At 35.0% G+C, this 20,191-nt stretch overlaps 1 protein-coding gene across 1 annotated transcript in view; it reads right to left on the bottom strand.

Moving 5' to 3' along the window:
* The window catches only part of ttv (exostosin glycosyltransferase 1 ttv), a 441,491-nt gene that overhangs the window by 248,106 nt on the left and 173,194 nt on the right, over positions 1-20,191 (bottom strand). Inside the window, 2 exon segments of the mRNA XM_075312971.1 lie at positions 15,680-15,806; positions 16,222-16,296. Of these exon segments, the coding sequence (XP_075169086.1) occupies positions 15,680-15,806; positions 16,222-16,296 (202 nt within the window).

The raw sequence follows: 20,191 nt of genomic DNA, 5'->3' as shown, positions 1-20,191 counted from the left end.
TATATATGATCAGGGAGAAATTATAAGACGATATAACGATGTCAGTCTGGCTGTCTGTCTGTCTGTTGTATTCATATATATATATATATATATATATATATATATATATATATATATATATATATATATATATATATATATATATATATATATATATATATATATATATATATATATATATATATATATATATATATATATATATATATATATATATATATATATATATATATATATATAATATATATATATATATATATATATATATATATAATATATATATATATATATATATATATATATATATATATATATATTATATATATATATATATAAATATATATATATATATATATATATATATATATATATATATATATATATTTATATATATATATATATAAATATATATATATATATATATATATATATATATATATATATATATATATATATATATATATATATATATATATATATATATATATATATATATATATATATATAAAGAGAAAGATGCTCATCATGAATAGACTTACTAACGAGCAACGCTTGCAAATCATTGAATTTTATTACCAAAATCAGTGGCAGAAAATTCGCTTTTTTATCGACAAATTTTGTTCAGCGATGAGGCTCATTTCTGGTTGAATGGCTACGTAAATAAGCAAAATTGCCGCATTTGGAGTGAAGAGCAACCAGAAGCCGTTCAAGAACTGCCCATGCATCCCGAAAAATGCACTGTTTGGTGTGGTTTGTACGCTGGTGGAATCATTGGACCGTATTTTTTCAAAGATGCTGTTGGACGCAACGTTACGGTGAATGGCGATCGCTATCGTTCGATGCTAACAAACTTTTTGTTGCCAAAAATGGAAGAACTGAACTTGGTTGACATGTGGTTTCAACAAGATGGCGCTACATGCCACACAGCTCGCGATTCTATGGCCATTTTGAGGGAAAACTTCGGAGAACAATTCATCTCAAGAAATGGACCGGTAAGTTGGCCACCAAGATCATGCGATTTGACGCCTTTAGACTATTTTTTGTGGGGCTACGTCAAGTCTAAAGTCTACAGAAATAAGCCAGCAACTATTCCAGCTTTGGAAGACAACATTTCCGAAGAAATTCGGGCTATTCCGGCCGAAATGCTCGAAAAAGTTGCCCAAAATTGGACTTTCCGAATGGACCACCTAAGACGCAGCCGCGGTCAACATTTAAATGAAATTATCTTCAAAAAGTAAATGTCATGGACCAATCTAACGTTTCAAATAAAGAACCGATGAGATTTTGCAAATTTTATGCGTTTTTTAAAAAAAAAAAGTTATCAAGCTCTTAACAAATCACCCTTTATTTTATTAATTCTTTGATCTGTTTTTAAACCATATGAAAGAAAAAAGTTAAAATTAAAATCAAAAAAAGCGAGTAATAAAAACTTAAATTAAAAAGAAATTCCTGTGTAGTTAAAAAAATAACATCTTTGGGAGGACATTTTTGGAAGTGCTTTCAAAGTTGTGCCTTTGGAAGAACTTCGAATTTTGATTGCTGGAGAGCTACAAAAATGTTCTTCAAGGAAGCGATTGTTCATGAGTCACAGACATGAGACATTTCTGATAGTGAGTATGCTTGAGCCTTTAAAATTTGTTCGTGCGTGAGTACGGATTTGCTATTCTTGAGAGTGATTCAATTGGCACGATAATAAAAGTGATTCAATTTCCCCAAGACTAAATATTTTTATTGTTCTTTATTATTTAAGGATTATTTAAGCTTTAAAACTTTTGAGCATAGGCTTTCCAACTACATTGGAAAAAACTTATAATGAGTGTTCAAAATAAATATCTTTTGAATATGAATGCGATACCGGCCACAACAAAAATATCTTAAAATTGGTCCCTATCATCAGATAGAGATTAGGGACGCATTTGTTTACTTAGGATCGAAATAAAATCATTGCACTAGCTGATGATTCCGTACTTAAACTAACGTTAAATTGAACTTATTTTTTATTGGAAAAAATTATTTGCTTGTAGTTAAATTTTATTATTTTTATCGAAATTTTCCACAGCTTAATGAAATCTTACTTTTTTTAAGTATATCTCAAAAATTTTATGAACTAAACGTGAGTATAAAGTTAAATGACCGTACACATAAGTTCAATATGAACTAAAGCAAACAAAGATTTTCGTACGATTCCCAAAAATAGTAAGAATGAACTACAGTATGGTTAAAATGGTCATGATTTGACGCCAATGATTTTCTTCTTTACTTTTAGTTAATTTTTTCTTCTATGAGATTATGTAATTTCGTGAACTGCAGTTAAAAAAGTACAACAGGGCATTAAAATTTCCTGGTTTTAACAACGTTTTGTGGAAATCTCAAAATGTGGAGTAAAATTTAGTCCAATTTTCGTGCGTGGTAGTTCATTCTTCCTATAAAACAACCCGTCGGGCTGCCACCTAACCTAACCATCACCATTTTAACCATACAGTAGTTCATTCTTACTATTTTTGGAAATCGTACGAAAATCTTTGTTTGCTTTAGTTCATATTCAACTTATGTGTACGGTCATTGAACTTTATACCCACGTTTAGTTCATAAAATTTTTGAGACATATGTTATTTAAAAAAGTAAGATTTCATTAAGCTGTAGAAAATTTCGAATAAGTAATAAAATTTAACTACTAGCAAATATTTTTTTACCAATAAAATTAAGTTAAATTTTTTTTGTGTTCCTATTGGTAATCGCCTTTTAGCTTTAGGGCCAAGTTTTATAAAAAAAACGAATTTATTTTGTTTGTTATTGTTGGTTTATTCTTCAGATATATTTATCTTTAAGACAATATTTTTCTCAATGTTCGGATACGCTATTTTTACAGACAAAAAATTTCTAAAGAATTCATAAAATATTTGTCGATTACCAAGCGAAAACAATTTTTGTCCTTTGAAACCTCATCGGTTTATTTCGATATTACAGTCTCCTCAAAATTTTCGCGAATATATTGGCAAATGACGTCTTTAAGTATACTGAAAATTATTTAAAATTTTTGTTTGTAAACCTACCCAGTGGTAGTACCTACCCTCAACATTATAGCTTCAATCATCTCCTCATCAATGAGCCATTTCAGTGACTACTTCATAAAGCCGTACTTATGCACCCAGACAAAAAAAAAAAAAACAATTTCATCATTATATCGACTTCACGTACAATAAACAAATAATTCAAAACAAATTGCAGAAATGGAAACAATACTTCAATAAGAATCAATTGGTACAAAAGGAGACTACGGACGGTTGCAATAACACAAATGAAATTGGCCCAGAATAAACTTAAATGTTTAGTAGAAAATGTAAGTATTGAGATGAGGTTCCAAACTTTAGTTAGTTAGATTAAGAGATTTAAATAATCCAACTGTTTTATGAGATTTGGTTTAAATGACTTCATTAATAAATAATTTAAAAAAAAAACTTTATTTCAAGATATTAATTGAAATTTACAGAAAAATATTTTAAAATTCATTTCGTTCTTCAATCATGTCTAATTTTATTTTCTTAAAAAATTCCAGATTTTCTAGAGCTCAAAATATACAATTTGAAGCCTATTCTAACATATAAAGTGTGTATTCACCAAATGTCTCTATTCTAAAAATTATACAAAATGTGTAACTCCTTCGAACTCGGCTATAAAGAAGGAGGTCCCTTGTCATTGAGCTAAACATAGAACTCTGTTGAGATTTTCTAGAAAGTGGCACAAAAGTGTCACAAGCTATAAAAAGTTGCACACTAATTTTAAAAAGTGGTACACTTTTTCATAAAAAAAATTCAACAACTAAACGCATTTATATCAGTGTATTAAACAGCGTAGTTCTTTTTTAATTTAGATCTTAAATAGTCTAACATTAATTTTATATCATTTTAGTTCCAAATCTTTTAATCCGTAGAAGATTCACCCGCTTTACCTACTACAGAAAATTGTTCATGCATACTTTAAGGCGGTAAAAAGAATACTATGATAATATTATGGTAAGAAAAAAAAAGCTCACATAATACTCGACTCGTGAACTCGATATTTTTTTAAGAATTCAATTTTATCTATAATCTTAACGCTATTTGCGATGGAAACGTGTAATATAGGCGGTATAAATGAATATATTTAAAATGTGGTACAGTATGACATAAAAGTGGCGCAAAATAGTAAAAATATCACACAAAAATACTACCGTTTGGAAAAGTGGAAAATGTGCTACTAAAGTTTATTGCTGCAGTATCACAAGGGACTGAATAGTTCTTGAAATATTGGGCAGCCATCAGAGAACGGCTGCGATCTACCGCGACCGACCAGTGTATTTAGTAAACACCAATATTTGCAATCTTAAAACACCAATTGGTAAAATGAATTTCAACCAGCAATATCCAACGCAACCGACAGCTGTCGGTGGTTGTTAGTATGAGTGTTGGTCTCTCGAAAACAACGTAAAAAAACAATAACTCAAATTGATTACCTTGCTACGATGCCAATTGGTTTAACACCGCAAAACACTGCAAACGAACATGGGTATATACGGGTGTTTTTTTTTTCTTCTTCTTCAGAGATCGCACGGTAATTGGTGTCATACTCACTGCCACCGACATTTTGTGGGTAAGATTGCAATACGAAAAAAGCCACCGGTTGCAGTTCTCTGGCGGCCACCTACCTAACCTATTGCTCGTTACTGTGCTACTGGCAGTATACTGATAGAAAACGTTTCGTAACATCAATGAAATATGTCATTGAAAATGAGCCATCGAAACAAATTAGTTAACACAACGAAATTTTTCATTATTATGATGAATTTTCTGTTAAACAGTGCTACCATTTACGTTTGGTACTATTTACGAAAGTTTTCATTGTCTTAATGAAAGTTAAGATGAGGTTTGATTGAAATCCACGCCGCAGTGGTAGAAAACTTGCATGTGGGCCAAACATATGACGGAATAATTGGACTATAACCATTGGAGCTCCAAAATGTGCAAGAGATCACCGACGCACAAAAAGATGTGAGACTAGAAAGTGCGAAGGAGTTGCTTCGCTTGCACGAATGTGATCAGTTACCGAATTTGGTTTTCTACGACGATAAGCCATTCCAAATTCAGCAGTTTGTGAAAAAACAAAATGATCGGTCAGCTGAAATGTCACACCTTCGATTGGATGTTAGTACTAGTGACCGATAGTCACTCCGCTATCGGCCATGGTGTCAAAATAAATGCCGAATATTATCAGAAAAATGTCCCAAAGACAGTATTAAAGCCCTGATCAGACGAACATTTCGGACGCAGACTATACACGTTCCAACAGAACTCATCCCCATCGCACTCAGCAAAAGTTAACCAAGATTGGTTTAAAAAGAAGGGTTTTCGATTCATGTCAACCGTTTCATTTCGGGCAAAATTCAATCTAAAATGATACTAAAACTTCAAGTTATTTCCGATATTTTGGCTTTTGAACAATAAAATTAAAAATAAAAAAATAGCGCTTTACTTTATTCTATTACATTTTAGCCACGCTGTACGTTCGATTTTTCGTGGCTTTTACTTGTGCGTATTTTGTTTTTCTAATTTTACTTTGGGAATTGATAAGGTCGTAAGCCCGCTTCATGAAATTGGTTTCAGGAAACAACAATGGCGAAAAAAAAAACATTTTAGCGAAGTCATTAGGTAAACTAATTCGAAGGTGAAAAAAATTCCAAATGCTATTTTCCGACGTTTTCATTGAAATTCAAATAACAATTTCTCATCATTGCAATTGTAGAGTCAAAAGTTACTTAAACTTAACTTTATTTGTTTTCGCTTTGATTTAATTTGATTACGAGGAAATGCCCCCTGAACTTTAAATAATATTCACTCTCTGATATTATTAATATGACTGCTGGTGGCAATTTATGTTATTTGTAGATGTATTTCTATTTGTATTTCTAATTAAAAATGCGTATGGATATGCGAGAATTATTTAATATGTACACACACACACACCCACACAAGCTTAGATACGAACACACTCAAATGTGTTGGCATTTGCAAGTTTGCATTTGGAATATTGTGTACGTGTCACTGCACTTATGCTTCGAATCAATAGATGAATCAAACTTCCTCAATGTATATGTGCGAATATATGACGACCTTGGTTCCGTTTCCTCTAATGTTTACACTTCCTGTTCTCTTTTGTCCGCCGGCCATATATGCACGTTTAACTCTATTATTTAACAATTTGATTAAAAATTTTCCATTTCACACAAATGTACAAATATCAGAACCCCCATCCCTCCCCAGTACATACTAACCAACCAACAAACATCCTTTGAACTGACCCATTCTTACCATTCTTGCATGCGATCGACTATCCTTTGAATCAATAGGAAATTATTGGGTGAAGTATGCCAAGTGGAGAAGGTGGTTCGAAATCAACAGCAGAATATAATTCCAATCATAACTTTCTCTCTTAAAAGAATATGTTGTGAGGGTATATTCAAACAAATATATTTATAGGTGAATATACGAATGTAGGTGTGAGTGCGTCTGTGAGAGAGATAGAGAAAGAGAGCAATGTGTGTTGCAAAGACAGAGTGAATTTCAATTATATTGGCAAGCAAGAACAAGTATATACGGCCGTAAGTTCGGCCAGGCCGAATCTTATGTACCCTCCACCATGGACTGCGTAGAAACTTCTACTAAAGACGGTCATACACAATTGAATTACTTGGGTTGCGGCCGATGGCAAGGCATCTTAAAACTTCCTAACACCATCTTTTAAATTGTGAGTTAGTCCATGGATATAAAGGGTGATATAAAGGATATAAAGGGTGATTCTTTTGAGGTTAGGATTTTCATGCATTAGTATTTGACAGATCACGTGGGATTTCAGACATGGTGTCAAAGAGAAAGATGCTCAGTATGCTTTGACATTTCATCATGAATAGACTTACTAACGAGCAACGCTTGCAAATCATTGAATTTTATTACCAAAATCAGTGGCAGAAAATCCGCTTTTTTATCGACAAATTTTGTTCAGCGATGAGGCTCATTTCTGGTTGAATGGCTACGTAAATAAGCAAAATTGCCGCATTTGGAGTGAAGAGCAACCAGAAGCCGTTCAAGAACTGCCCATGCATCCCGAAAAATGCACGTTTGGTGTGGTTTGTACGCTGGTGGAATCATTGGACCGTATTTTGTCAAAGATGCTGTTGGACGCAACGTTACGGTGAATGGCGATCGCTATCGTTCGATGCTAACAAACTTTTTGTTGCCAAAAATGGAAGAACTGAACTTGGTTGACATGTGGTTTCAACAAGATGGCGCTACATGCCACACAGCTCGCGATTCTATGGCCATTTTGAGGGAAAACTTCGGAGAACTATTCATCTCAAGAAATGGACCGGTAAGTTGGCCACCAAGATCATGCGATTTGACGCCTTTAGACTATTTTTTGTGGGGCTACGTCAAGTCTAAAGTCTACAGAAATAAGCCAGCAACTATTCCAGCTTTGGAAGACAACATTTCCGAAGAAATTCGGGCTATTCCGGCCGAAATGCTCGAAAAAGTTGCCCAAAATTGGACTTTCCGAATGGACCACCTAAGACGCAGCCGCGGTCAACATTTAAATGAAATTATCTTCAAAAAGTAAATGTCATGGACCAATCTAACGTTTCAAATAAAGAACCGATGAGATTTTGCAAATTTTATGCGTTTTTTTAAAAAAAAAGTTATCAAGCTCTTAACAAATCACCCTTTATATTAGGCAAAACAAAGGCCGATAAATACGTATAGATTCAGTTCTTGACCGCTATATATAGGGAAGAAATTATTGCGAACCGATATGAACACTTGTGCGGTAATTATAAAGACAGAATTGAAATATGGGGGTCGCTTTATATGGGGGGCTATATAAAATTATAAACACGATTCACGATTGGTAGAATTCTTGATGTTTTAGAAGATTTTGCAAAATATTCCTCTCTAACTAAGAGGTGCTTCATAAATTTTCTATAGAAATAAATTTATGACAAAATTTTCTACAGAAATAAAATTGTGAATAAATTTTCTATAGAAATAAAATTTTGACAAAATTTTCTATGGCAATAAAATTTTGATAGATTATTTTTGGCTCTTAGAGTCTCCGCAATCCAAATCTTTGCCAATTTTTGTATGGTTGTTAGAGACCATATACCAAAACTATGTACCAAATTGCAGCCGGATCGGATGAAATTTGCTTCTCTTAGAGGCTCCGCAAGCCAAATCTGGGGATCGGTTTATATGGGGGCTATATATACTTATGGGTCGATGTGGACCAATTTTTGCACGGTTGTTAGAGACCATATACTAACACCATGTACCAAATTTCAGCCGGATCGAATAAAATTTGCTTCTCTTAGAGGCTCCGGAGGTCAAATCTGGTGATCGGTTTATATGGGGGTACATATAATTATGGACCGATGTGGACCAATTTTTGCATGGTTGTTAGAGACCATATACCAACATCAAGTACCAAATTTCAGCCGGATCGGATGAAATTTGCTTCTCTTAGAGGCTCCGCAAACCAAATCTGGGGATCGGTTTATATGGGGGCTATATATAATTATGGACCGATGTGGACCAATTTTTGCATGGTTGTTAGAGACCATATACCAACATCAAGTACCAAATTTCAGCCGGATCGGATGAAATTTGCTTCTCTTTGAGGATCCGCAAGCCAAATCTGGGGATCGGTTTATATGGGGGCTATATATAATTATGGACCGATGTGGACCAATTTTTGCACGGTTGTTAGAGATCATATACCAACACCATGTACCAAATTTCAGCCAGATCTGATGAAATATGCTTTTCTTAGAGGCTCCGCAAGCCAAATCTGGGGGTCCGTTTATATGGGGGCTATACGTAAAAGTGATCCGATATGGCCCATTTGCAATACCATCCGACCTACATCAATAACAACTACTTGTGCCAAGTTTCAACTCGATAGCTTGTGTCGTTCGGAAGTTAGCGTCGGACGGACGGACATGCTTAGATCGACTCAGAATTAGAGGTGTGCACGTGAGTAATAGTTTACTCACGCTCACGCACACTCACGACGGAAAAATTTTACTCACGCACACTCACGCACGATATTGTTTGGTATGACTCACGCTCACCCACACTCACGAAAAGAAAATTTGTACTCACGCATGAAAATGTCGTGACTCACTAAAAATACCGTGACTCACGAAAAATATCGCGACTCACGAAAAATGTCGTGACTCACGAAGAATTTTTTGAGTGATTTACCTTAGTGACGTGTCTGAAAACATGAGCATTATTAAAATCGAGAGCTTTATTACACTTTCAACATCCCAGGTGTCACTAAAATTAAATGAATTTAACTCTTCAGCGTTTTATGTTGGTGAGCGGGGTTATTTTCGTGAGCGTAAATCTTTACTCACGCACACACACGAAGATAATATTATCGTGACTCACGCTCACGCACGACATTTTGGTTTGTTAATCACGATCACGCACACTCACGCCGTTGCCATGAGCGTGACTCACGACTCACGCGTGAGTCACGAAAAATTTCGTGAGTCACGACAATTTCGTGTCACGTGCACACCTCTACTCAGAATTTCACCACGACCCAGAATATATACTTTATGGAGTCTTAGAGCAATATTTCGATGTGTTACAAACGAAATGACAAAGTTAACATCCTATGGTGGAGGGTATAAAAAATGGAAGGAGGTCGACATTGTTGTGGATATAATCCTTGTTGCAACACCCACCCATTTTTATCCCTCTTCAGGTTACCCCCTCCCTAAAAATAGACACACATACAAATGGGTAATAAACCGTCATTAATTCAATTTAAGGTGAATGTGCAAAAATCCAAACGAACCCCACTGCAAGTTCAGGTGAATACGAGTCATGATATTTATAGACCTATCAATGCTACGGAGGCCAATGGGCCACAAATCTATCACCCTCATATATCTGTTCGAGGACTCTGAATTGTGTAAACATTTCCAAGGACCTTCGGTTTCAATTTCAGTTGGTATATGTGAGTGTATCCTCTTTTTTTTTTTGTTTTTTGTTAAATACCATGAGCATTGTTTAAAACTACCATTGTGGTAAAGTGGAAAAATGTGATTAAAAAAATTATAACCAATAAGTATGATGGCAATGGCGGGGAATCGGTGGTAATTCCTATTGTGGACATTGCTATGTCATGTCCTGTCTTAGTTTACACGGATCACAAAAATGCCAAAGAATTATCGAGTTACCATCGATGGACAACAATGGATAAGTAATTCCTAGCAATTCATGACACACGATTACAAGGCATAAGCGGTGTTTAACTCTTTTCTGTTTTTTGTTGTCCTTTAACATATTACTCGTACACATAGATAGCTGCTGGTATTGGAAACTAGATTTTCCTTTAAGATGTGTTTTAACTAAAGAGAGTCATATACTGAAAAGACACAATTGATATAGGGAATAAAAAATTATGTTTTGAAGCTAAATTGTTGAATTTTTCAATTATTAAGGTAGCGTATCCTTGTAAACGAACGTAACTATCTTTAAACAAACTTATATTTAAGAAACTGGAAAGTAAGGAATTAAAGGAGTTTGAAATTATAATTTAAATTTGAAGAAGTTGTCTCTGTACCCTACATCTATGACATCTGTGAAAAATATTTAGTATACATTAGAGTGACCGCAACTTATATGGGGCAAAAAAATGTCACAATCTTGTTCCTTTAGCTTCGACGAGCGGCACGTATTAACGTCGTTTAATCAGGCTCAAATTTTGGCTATCCCAATATCTGGAAAGGGGATTCGTTTTGTGGGGTTAAGGCGAACAAGATTCCTACATTTTTTTTTGCCCCATATAAGTTGCGGTCACTCTAGTATACATCCAGTTACAGAACACACAACATCATATTTTTTCATCGCGTTAAAAATGTCGAATTTTGTGCGCAAAAGTGATGATATTCGGAAAGCATTAAGTTTTTGTTTTCATTTGAAGAAAAGTGCTGCAGAGTCGCATCAAATGCTTGTCGAGGCATATGGTAATCATGCTCTATGAGAAGCAACATGCAAATGAATGTGAGAAATGAAGAACGTGGAAGACCATCAAAAAAAGTTTGAAGACGCCGAATTGGATGGACACACTTTGAGTCAAAAGCAAATGGCAAAAATGTTAAATGGTGCACAACAAACTATTTCTAACCGTTTTAAAGACATAGGAAAGATGAGGAAAATGGGTGCCACATGAAAAACGCTCATTTCATACCGGCATATCGGGTATATATGCCCAGCAAAAAAAGTGTCGGCAAAAAAGGTAGTGAAAATGTTCTTTATAGATCCGGAAGTGGTGTAAAATTGGTACAGAAGCGATGAATTTAACATCCCAGCAAAAAAAAAAAGCGTCGCCAAAAAAGTAATGAAAATTTTCTTTTTGGATCCGGAAGTGGTGCAAAATTGGCGCAGAAGCGATGAATTTAACATGGGCTTGTCATAGGACGGAAGTCCTCCATTTCAAAAGCCGGTGCACTGAATTTGGATCACTTCTTTAGGTGTGATCCGAATTCAATGTTTTGGATGTAAATTAAAAAATTCTGTGATATTTTGTCAAATAAATAATTATTATAATTTTTTATAATTTTTAATGGATTCTAACGCTTGTCGGAAACGTTTGACCTCAAATATTTTCAAAAATTCACAATTTTTTCACATTGGATTTAGCATTTTTTTCGACAAAATTTAAATGATTTGTACCATTTTAAGAATTCTTACTCTGTTTTAACCTATTTGAAACAAAAAAAGTTAAAATTACCCATTACAAGTTTGAAAAAAACCAGTTATAAAAAATTGAATTAAAAGAACTTTTATGTGGTTTGGACTCAGTTGCCAATATTTCGTGCTCTTTCATAAAATATTAAGCAACATTTTTTAAAAATATAGGAGTTTTTCGATAAGTTTATGATTTTTTCTTAAAAATCTGCAATTATTTAGTAAAAGTAAAGTTAAAATCAAGAACATCATTGGGAGTGCATCTTCTGGAAGTGCTTTTAAAGTTGTGCCTTTGGAAGAACTTCCAAATTTTTTTGCTGGGATGGGCTTGTCATAGGACGGATGTCCACCATTTCAATACCCGTTGCACTGAATTTGCATAACTTCTTAAGGTGTGATTTGGATGTGAATTAAAAAATTTTCTAATATTTTGACAAACAAATAATTTTTATAATTTTTCAGGCATTCCAATGCTTGACCTCAAATATTTTCAAAAATTCGCAAATTTTCTATACTGGATTTAGCTTGTTTTACGACAAAATTTTAATAAATTGTAGCGTTTCATAAATTTTTAATCTGTTTTTAACCTATTTTAGACAAAACAAGTATATACGGCCGTAAGTTCGGCCAGGCCGAAGCTTATGTACCCTCCATCATGGATTGCGTAGAAACTTCTTCTAAACACTGCCATCCACAATCGAATTACTTAAGTTGCGGTAACGCTTGCCGATGGCAAGGCATCTTAAAACTTCCTAACACCATCTTCTAAATTGTATGACAAAATTTTCTATAGAAAGAAAATTTTGACAAAAATTTCTACAGAAATAAAATTTTAACAAAATTTTCTATAGAAATAAACTTTTGACAAAATTTCTATAGAAATAAAATCTTGGTAGATTATTTTTGGCTCGAGTGGCAACCATGATTATGAACCGAATAAAATTTGAACAAAATTTTCTATGGAAATAAAATTTTGACAATAATGAAAATTTTATTATGAACCGAATAATATTTTAACAAAATTTTCTCTAGAAATAAAATTTTGACAAAATTTTCTATAGAAATAAAATTTTGACAAAATTTTGTATAGAAAAAAATTTTGGTAGATTATTTTTGGCTCTAGTGGCAACCATGATTATGGACCGATATGGACCAATTTTTGTGTGATTGGACCAATTTTGATATGGTTGTTAGCGACCATATACTAACACCACGTTCCTAATTTGAACCAGATCGGATGAATTTTGCTCCTCCATGAGGCTCCGGAGGTCAAATCTGGAGAACGTTTTATATGGGGGCTATATATAATTATGGACCGATGTGGACCAATTTTTGCACGGTTGTTAGAGACCATATACCAACACCATGTACCAAATTTCAGCCGGATCGGATGAAACATGCTTCTCTTAGAGGCTCCACAAGCCAAATCTGGGGATCGGTTTATATGGGGGCTATATATAATTATGGACCGATATGGACCAATTTTTGCATGGTTGTTAGAGACCATATACCAACATCATGTACCAAATTTCAGCCGGATCGGATGAAATTTGCTTCTCTTTTAGGCTCCGCAAGCCAAATCTGGGGATCGGTTTATATGGGGGCTATATATCATTATGGACCGATGTGGACCAATTTTTGCACGGTTGTTAGAGACCATATACCAACACCATATACCAAATTTCAGCCGGATCGGATGAAATTTGCTTCTCTTAGAGCAATCGCAAGCCAAATTTGGGGGTCCCTTTATATGGGGGCTATACGTAAAAGTGGACCGATATGGACCAATTTTTGCATGGTTGTTAGAGACCATATACCAACACCATATACCAAATTTCAGCCGGATCGGATGAAATATGCTTCTGTTAGAGGCTCTACAAGCCAAATCTGAGGGTCCCTTTATATGGGGGCTATACGTAAAAGTGGACCGATATGGCCCATTTTCAATACCATCCGACCTACATCGATAACAACTACTTGTGCCAAGTTTCAAGTCGATAGCTTGTTTCGTTCGGAAGTTAGCGTGATTTCAACAGACGGACGGACGGACGGACGGACGGACATGCTTAGATCGACTCAGAATTTCACCACGACCCAGAATATATATACTTTATGGGGTCTTAGAGCAATATTTCGATGTGTTACAAACGGAATGACAAAGTTAATATACCCCCATCCTATGATGGAGGGTATAAAAAGTTAAAATTACTCATTAAAACTATGAAGAAAATGAGTTATAAAAAATAGAATTAAAAGAACTTCCTGTGTAGCTAAAATAAAGGGTGATACGGTCAAAATTTGGTCAATATAAACTTGACGTATTTCTTTCAATTTTGCATTTAAAAAACCTGAACACCCCTCATTTTGAAGGTGTGTGTGTGTTCCTATTTTGATTTTGGAATTCACTCTTCAGTTGTCAAAATGCCGTCCAAGCAAGAAGAGCAGCGTATCAAAAAATCAACCGTTACAAATGTAATTAAAGTGTTTGGGGAACGTTTGTCGACAGCCAGGAAGTCTGGATCGGGGGGAAATCGAAAACCGGAAGCCGCTGAGACGACAAAGAGAGTTGCCGGTAGTTTCAAGCGAAACCCTAACCTCTCTCTCCGAGATGCCGCAAATAAGCTGGGTGTATCGTCTACAACCGTGCATCGAGCCAAAAAACGAGCCGGACTATCGACTTACAAGAAGGTAGTGACGATGCTGACGAAGTTGACTGCGTGGTAATGGACGACGAAACCTACGTTAAAGCCGACTACAAGCAACTTCCGGGACAGGAGTTTTATACGGCAAAAGGAAGGGGAAAGGTAGCAGATATTTTCAAGCACATAAAACTGTCAAAGTTCGCAAAGAAACATCTGGTTTGGCAAGCCATCTGTACCTGTGGCTTGAAAAGCAGCATTTTCATAGCTTCCGGGACTGTCAACCAAGAAATTTACGTGAAAGAGTGTTTTAATAAACGTCTGCTGCCTTTCCTGAAGAAACACGGTTGTTCCGTACTGTTTTGGCCGGATTTGGCATCTTGCCACTACGGTAAAAAGGTCATGGAGTGGTACGCTGCCAACAACGTGCAGGTGGTTCCCAAGGACAAGAACCCTCCCAACACGCCAGAGCTCCGCCCAATTGAGAAATACTGGGCTATTGTCAAGCGGAACCTAAAGAAGACCAAAAAAACTGCTAAGAACGAGCAGCAGTTCAAGGCAAACTGGCTTTCTGCGGCGAAGAAGGTGGACAAGGTGGCTGTACAAAATCTGATGGCAGATGTCAAGCGTGAGGCCCGGCAATTCGGATTTGGAAAAGCGAAAGACTAACTGAATATTTTTCCTGAATTTTATACTAATTGAACTTGAAAAAGAAATTTAATTTGATTTTTTAAATAAACGATTTCACCGATTTACACGCGTTTTCCCTTGACCAAATTTTGACCGTATCACCCTTTAAGACACACGAATTACCCAATAAAAACTGTCAAGTTGTGATAACAAAAAAAAATGAGTTTTGGTTAATTTCTTTAACTTTTTTTGTACATCTCAAATAACATACACCTATGATGTTGCAAACGGATTAACAGAACTATTGTCACTCAAATTCTTATTGATATGCCACAAGAGACTACACCTTATTTCGGAAAATATCTTTCTATTGAAAATAGTTATAGAACGAGTAATTCATCCGCCATTACAAACGATACTCGTTGGTATCCATGGCCATATAAGCATTATTTTGGTCATTCCAATGGTTCCAGCTTGTAAGTATGAAAAATCTAATTGAGTTTATAAATTTCATATATATACACATATTAGCTTAACATTCGTCCACTTTAATTTCATAAAATGGGGAAATAAAAAGACCTTTGGCTTGTGACATCGGAATGTCATTCACATGGTACTCACCTGCAATAACAGTCTTTCATCGGCCCAAACCGCCGCTTGTTTCCAATCAATTTTCGACTCGAATGGTAAGACCCAGTCGTTGGACAACAGTACAGGAATACATCCGGCCTGAATGGCTTCGAGAAATCTAATTAGCGTAAAGCGAAAAAAACAGAGAGAGAGAGAGAGAAACATCAGTTAAAAAAATTCCATAGAACATCATTTCCCATTTACGGAGAAAAGGTGTAAAAGAAAGGACTTTAATGAATTTTAATGCAACGTCAACAGCTTGCATATCCTGTGTGCCATAATGCTACATGGCATTCGTACATAAGGCACAGCGAAAACTTGTCCATCACAAACAAAAAAAAATATCATACCAATGGGAAACGTTCGACATGTAAGGACATAGAAACACCAAATAGTTTTAATGTCCTCCACTTTGTCATACAGTCCAGTAGAGGCAAAAAGGACACACGAATATGACATTCATCAATGTTGTGTGATGGACACATGGCTGGCCAAATATGATAATACGCTTAAAAAGCAAACTGAATACATACCGAAATGAACCCAAACGTCTCCCCCGTGGCACCAAGCAAAATGTCGAGTTCAGCAGAAGAGTTTCGTAGTCATATCTGAAAGGAAGGAGAAAACAAAAATGGTAAAATACAAGGATAATGACATTACAAGCCAATATAATTCAAAGAGATAAGCTCAATGTTTTATTGTTAATATGAATAATGTATTTTCCATTGGTCACGGGATAAAAGATCTGATGTCTTGCAGTAAAGATTATTATTAAAGGCTTTTCCAAGAAGAGGTGCTGTTTTGTATTACCGGCATTTTGGCAGATGTCACACTGAAAAAAATATTGTCGTGAGGTCAAAGATTTCATGTCTTTAAAATACGAATACAAATTTAGCTTAGCATAGAAGACGCATTTCTCTAAAATAAAGTTATTTTCCTTCTCCAAAAGTCGATAAACTTTTCAATGAAGTCGTATTGTCCTTATAATTAAGTGATTTGACTTAAAAATGGGTATCTTAACATGAAAGAAAAAATTTATAGGATAAGGTCAACTTGACTTTAATAATTCAGAAAAATTCTTTAAATTTAATGAAATTGTCTTTAAATTTGTTGTCTTTTTGCATCTTGACTACAAAGTAGAGGTGTGCGCGTGAGGGAGTTTTCCGCACGCTCACAAATTCAAAATGTCATTCACGCACGATCACGCACGCCCGTTTTGGAATTGCTCACACTCACGCACGCTCACGAATGAATTCGTAACATTCACGCACGAAGGTTTTTATTGATTCACGCTCACTCACGTTCACGAACCAAAATCCTGCAAAGATAAACACTCACGATTGCAGAATAGTGACTACCGCACGCTCACGACGGGATATATCAACTCACGCACGTGAGTTGATATATCCACACTCACGATTCGCACACTCACGATTCGCACACTCACGATTCGAAAAAAAAACTACTCACGCACGTTCACGAACAATGAAACGTACTTCCACACACTCACGATTCATAAAAAAACTATTCACGCACGCTCACGATGTAAAATGCAACTCACGCACGTTCACGACTATTATACTTACAAAACAAACGAAAAAATGTAATTCACGAATGAGTACGAACTTAAAAACTTACTCACTCTCGCTCGTGATACAAATGAGCTACCCACACAAATTCGCCAAAATATTTCTAATTAAAAATCTGAAGTTGAAAACGTACTCAATTAAAAAATTAACAGATACAATTAACATTTTAATCAAATCAAAATATAAATTCAATTAAAATTTGGATTGATTTTGGCCGAAAAACTTAATTAATTTTTAATTGAGGCAATCAATGATTTATAGTGTTATTGTTTACTTATTTTATTTTTTTATTATATTATAATTACATATATTATAATTATACTATATAGAATTATTTTTTTTACATCTAAGCCAAAATTTAATGAACCAATGAAACCAATTATTTCCGAAAATTATTAATTTTTTATTTGGAAGTATGTTTTCAATTTAAAAATGTAAAAATGTTCAATCATTATTATACCCTTCACCACTACTGTGGTACAGGGTATAATAAGTTTGTGCATTTGTATGTAACGCCAAGAAGGAAAAGTCTGAGACCCATCGTTTAGTATACCGATCGTCTTAGAATTAAATTCTGAGTCGATTTAGCGATGTCCGTCTGTCTGTCTGTCCGTCTGTCTGTTGGTGTATTTTTGTGTGCAAAGTACAGCTCGCAGTTTTAGTCCGATTGTCCTAAAATTTGTTATAGGGTCCTGTTTCGGCTCAAAGACGATCCCTATTGATTTTGGAAAAAAATCGGTGCAGATTTAGATATAGCTGCCATATATATTTTTCACCGATCTGGTCATAATTGGCGTGTATATCAACCGATCTTCCTCAAATTCCGTACATCCGAATATTTTATGAGTCTCGAAAAACTTGCCAAATATCAGCCAAATCGGTTCAGATTTAGATATAGCTCCCATATATAGCTTTCGCCCGATATGAACTTATATGGCCCCAGAAGCCAGAGTTTTACCCCACTTTGCTTAACATTTTGCACAAGAAGAACGTGAATTTCATCGTGAGCGTGAATTTTTCGTGAACGTGAATTTTTTCGTGAACGTGAATGTCATCGTGAGTGTGAAGTTTTCGTGAATGTGAATTTCTTCGTGAACGTGAATTTCTTCGTGAGCGTGAATTTTGTCGTGAGCGTGAATTGTTCGTGAATGTGAATTTTTTCGTGAACGTGAACTTTGTCGTGAGCGTGATTTTGAAAAAAATTTACTCACGCACATTCACGAACAGAATTTGATGTTCACGCACGACACATTTTTGTTCAGTCCCATTCACGCACATTCACGTGATTTGGTCAAAATTTCATTCACGAATCACGTGACTCACGCGTGAATCACGCGTGTCACGAAAATTTCGTGTCACGCGCACACCTCTACTACAAAGCAAAAAATCGTTCAAATATAGGACATGTTTTTCAAAACTTTATTTTAAAGAAGTTTTTTGCTTCAAACATAGCATAATTTCTACTGGAAGTCGAGTCCTAATTTGGAAAATAAAGTTGCCGTTAACTCGTTTTTAAAGGACTTTGATAGCATATGAAGAAAAAAGCTGAGAAAGCGAAAAATTAAAATTTGCTTCCTAGAAGCAAGTACACAAAACCCAAATTTAAAAGAGAATTGTGTCTTAAAAGTATCCTTACTTGTATTCTCCGCTTCTTTGGCTCGGAATCAATACCAAATTTTTTAAAGTAAAGACAAAATCTTTGGAACCGAGTATGCTTTTTTTCAGTGCACTCTTGAAGCTTTCATACTATTTTGCTACATATGTCATTTTCATTTCGAAAATAAAGCTTTATATTATTAAGAGTCTATTTTGAGTATATACCATATGGATTAGGGACCCCAAAATCCATTTGAATTTGACGATCAAAATTGTATTTAATAGAAATTCATATTTATATGTTAGCCTGCTATCAATTCAGGCTGGTTGTTGTCCAAATTAATTATTCTATATATTACAGAATTTTTGCATACGAACTTATTGAACACAAAGATAAAGGAATTGGTATTATTATGTTGTTGAAGAGAAAATGCCAAATACCAATCTACACAAAGCTGGCTATACATGTTTCATCGCTTGCTAATACGAATTTCCATAGCCTTCAATATAGACCTGGCGGTGGGGATTATTCATTTTGGACCTTATATGCTAACTTCTTATGACAATTATATACATACTAGAATTATTATATACATACTAGAATTATCCAAATGGAACCATTTTTCCAACAATTTGCAATGAATCAGCTTTGAAGAAATATTTTTTAAGCCAAAAAGTAAGTTTGTTTATTTTGAAGGTGAAGGTTTTCCTTTTTGCTTATGGGGAACTGCGAAGCGGATGAGTTAGCAAGGCTAGGAACTACCTTATGTTACATATTCCAGGGGATCTAGAATCTGTTGGTATGCCTCTGGCTACCTGGAAGCTCTTACTGCGTGAGAAGGCTGTTATGAAGGCAAATGTTCGATGGGAGAATTGCAAGGGTTGTAACGACACCAAGCAAATATGGCCCCATTTAAACTTAAACCGCACACTAGATATGCTAGTATTCTCAAGACGTCAGGTGTCACTCCTGATATCTGCTATAACGGGTTGCTGCCTGATAGGCGATTTTGCAAAAACTATTGGCGCGAAGTATAATGACTATTGTATGAGCTGTCATGATGCCGGGGAAAAGGAATCAATTAAACACCTCTTGTGTAAGTGTCCTGTATTTTATGTAAAGCGCAAGCAACTTTTAGGGCATATAGCTTCAGATTACTGGCGAATCTGGAAAACGTTAACTTAAGCAGTCTGTTAATGTTTTTTGAACAATCTGGTTGGTTCAACAGAAGAAAATAATTGAGAAGGTTCAGCGGTTAAAACTTGAAGTGCCCATATGTAATAGGTACTTTTAGTAAATGTGGTATCACAATGGACT

The sequence above is a fragment of the Haematobia irritans genome, chromosome 5 (genome assembly GCF_050003625.1).
Source record: "Haematobia irritans isolate KBUSLIRL chromosome 5, ASM5000362v1, whole genome shotgun sequence".
Lineage (NCBI taxonomy): Eukaryota > Metazoa > Arthropoda > Insecta > Diptera > Muscidae > Haematobia > Haematobia irritans.
This window is presented reverse-complemented; position numbering and strand designations above follow the sequence as displayed.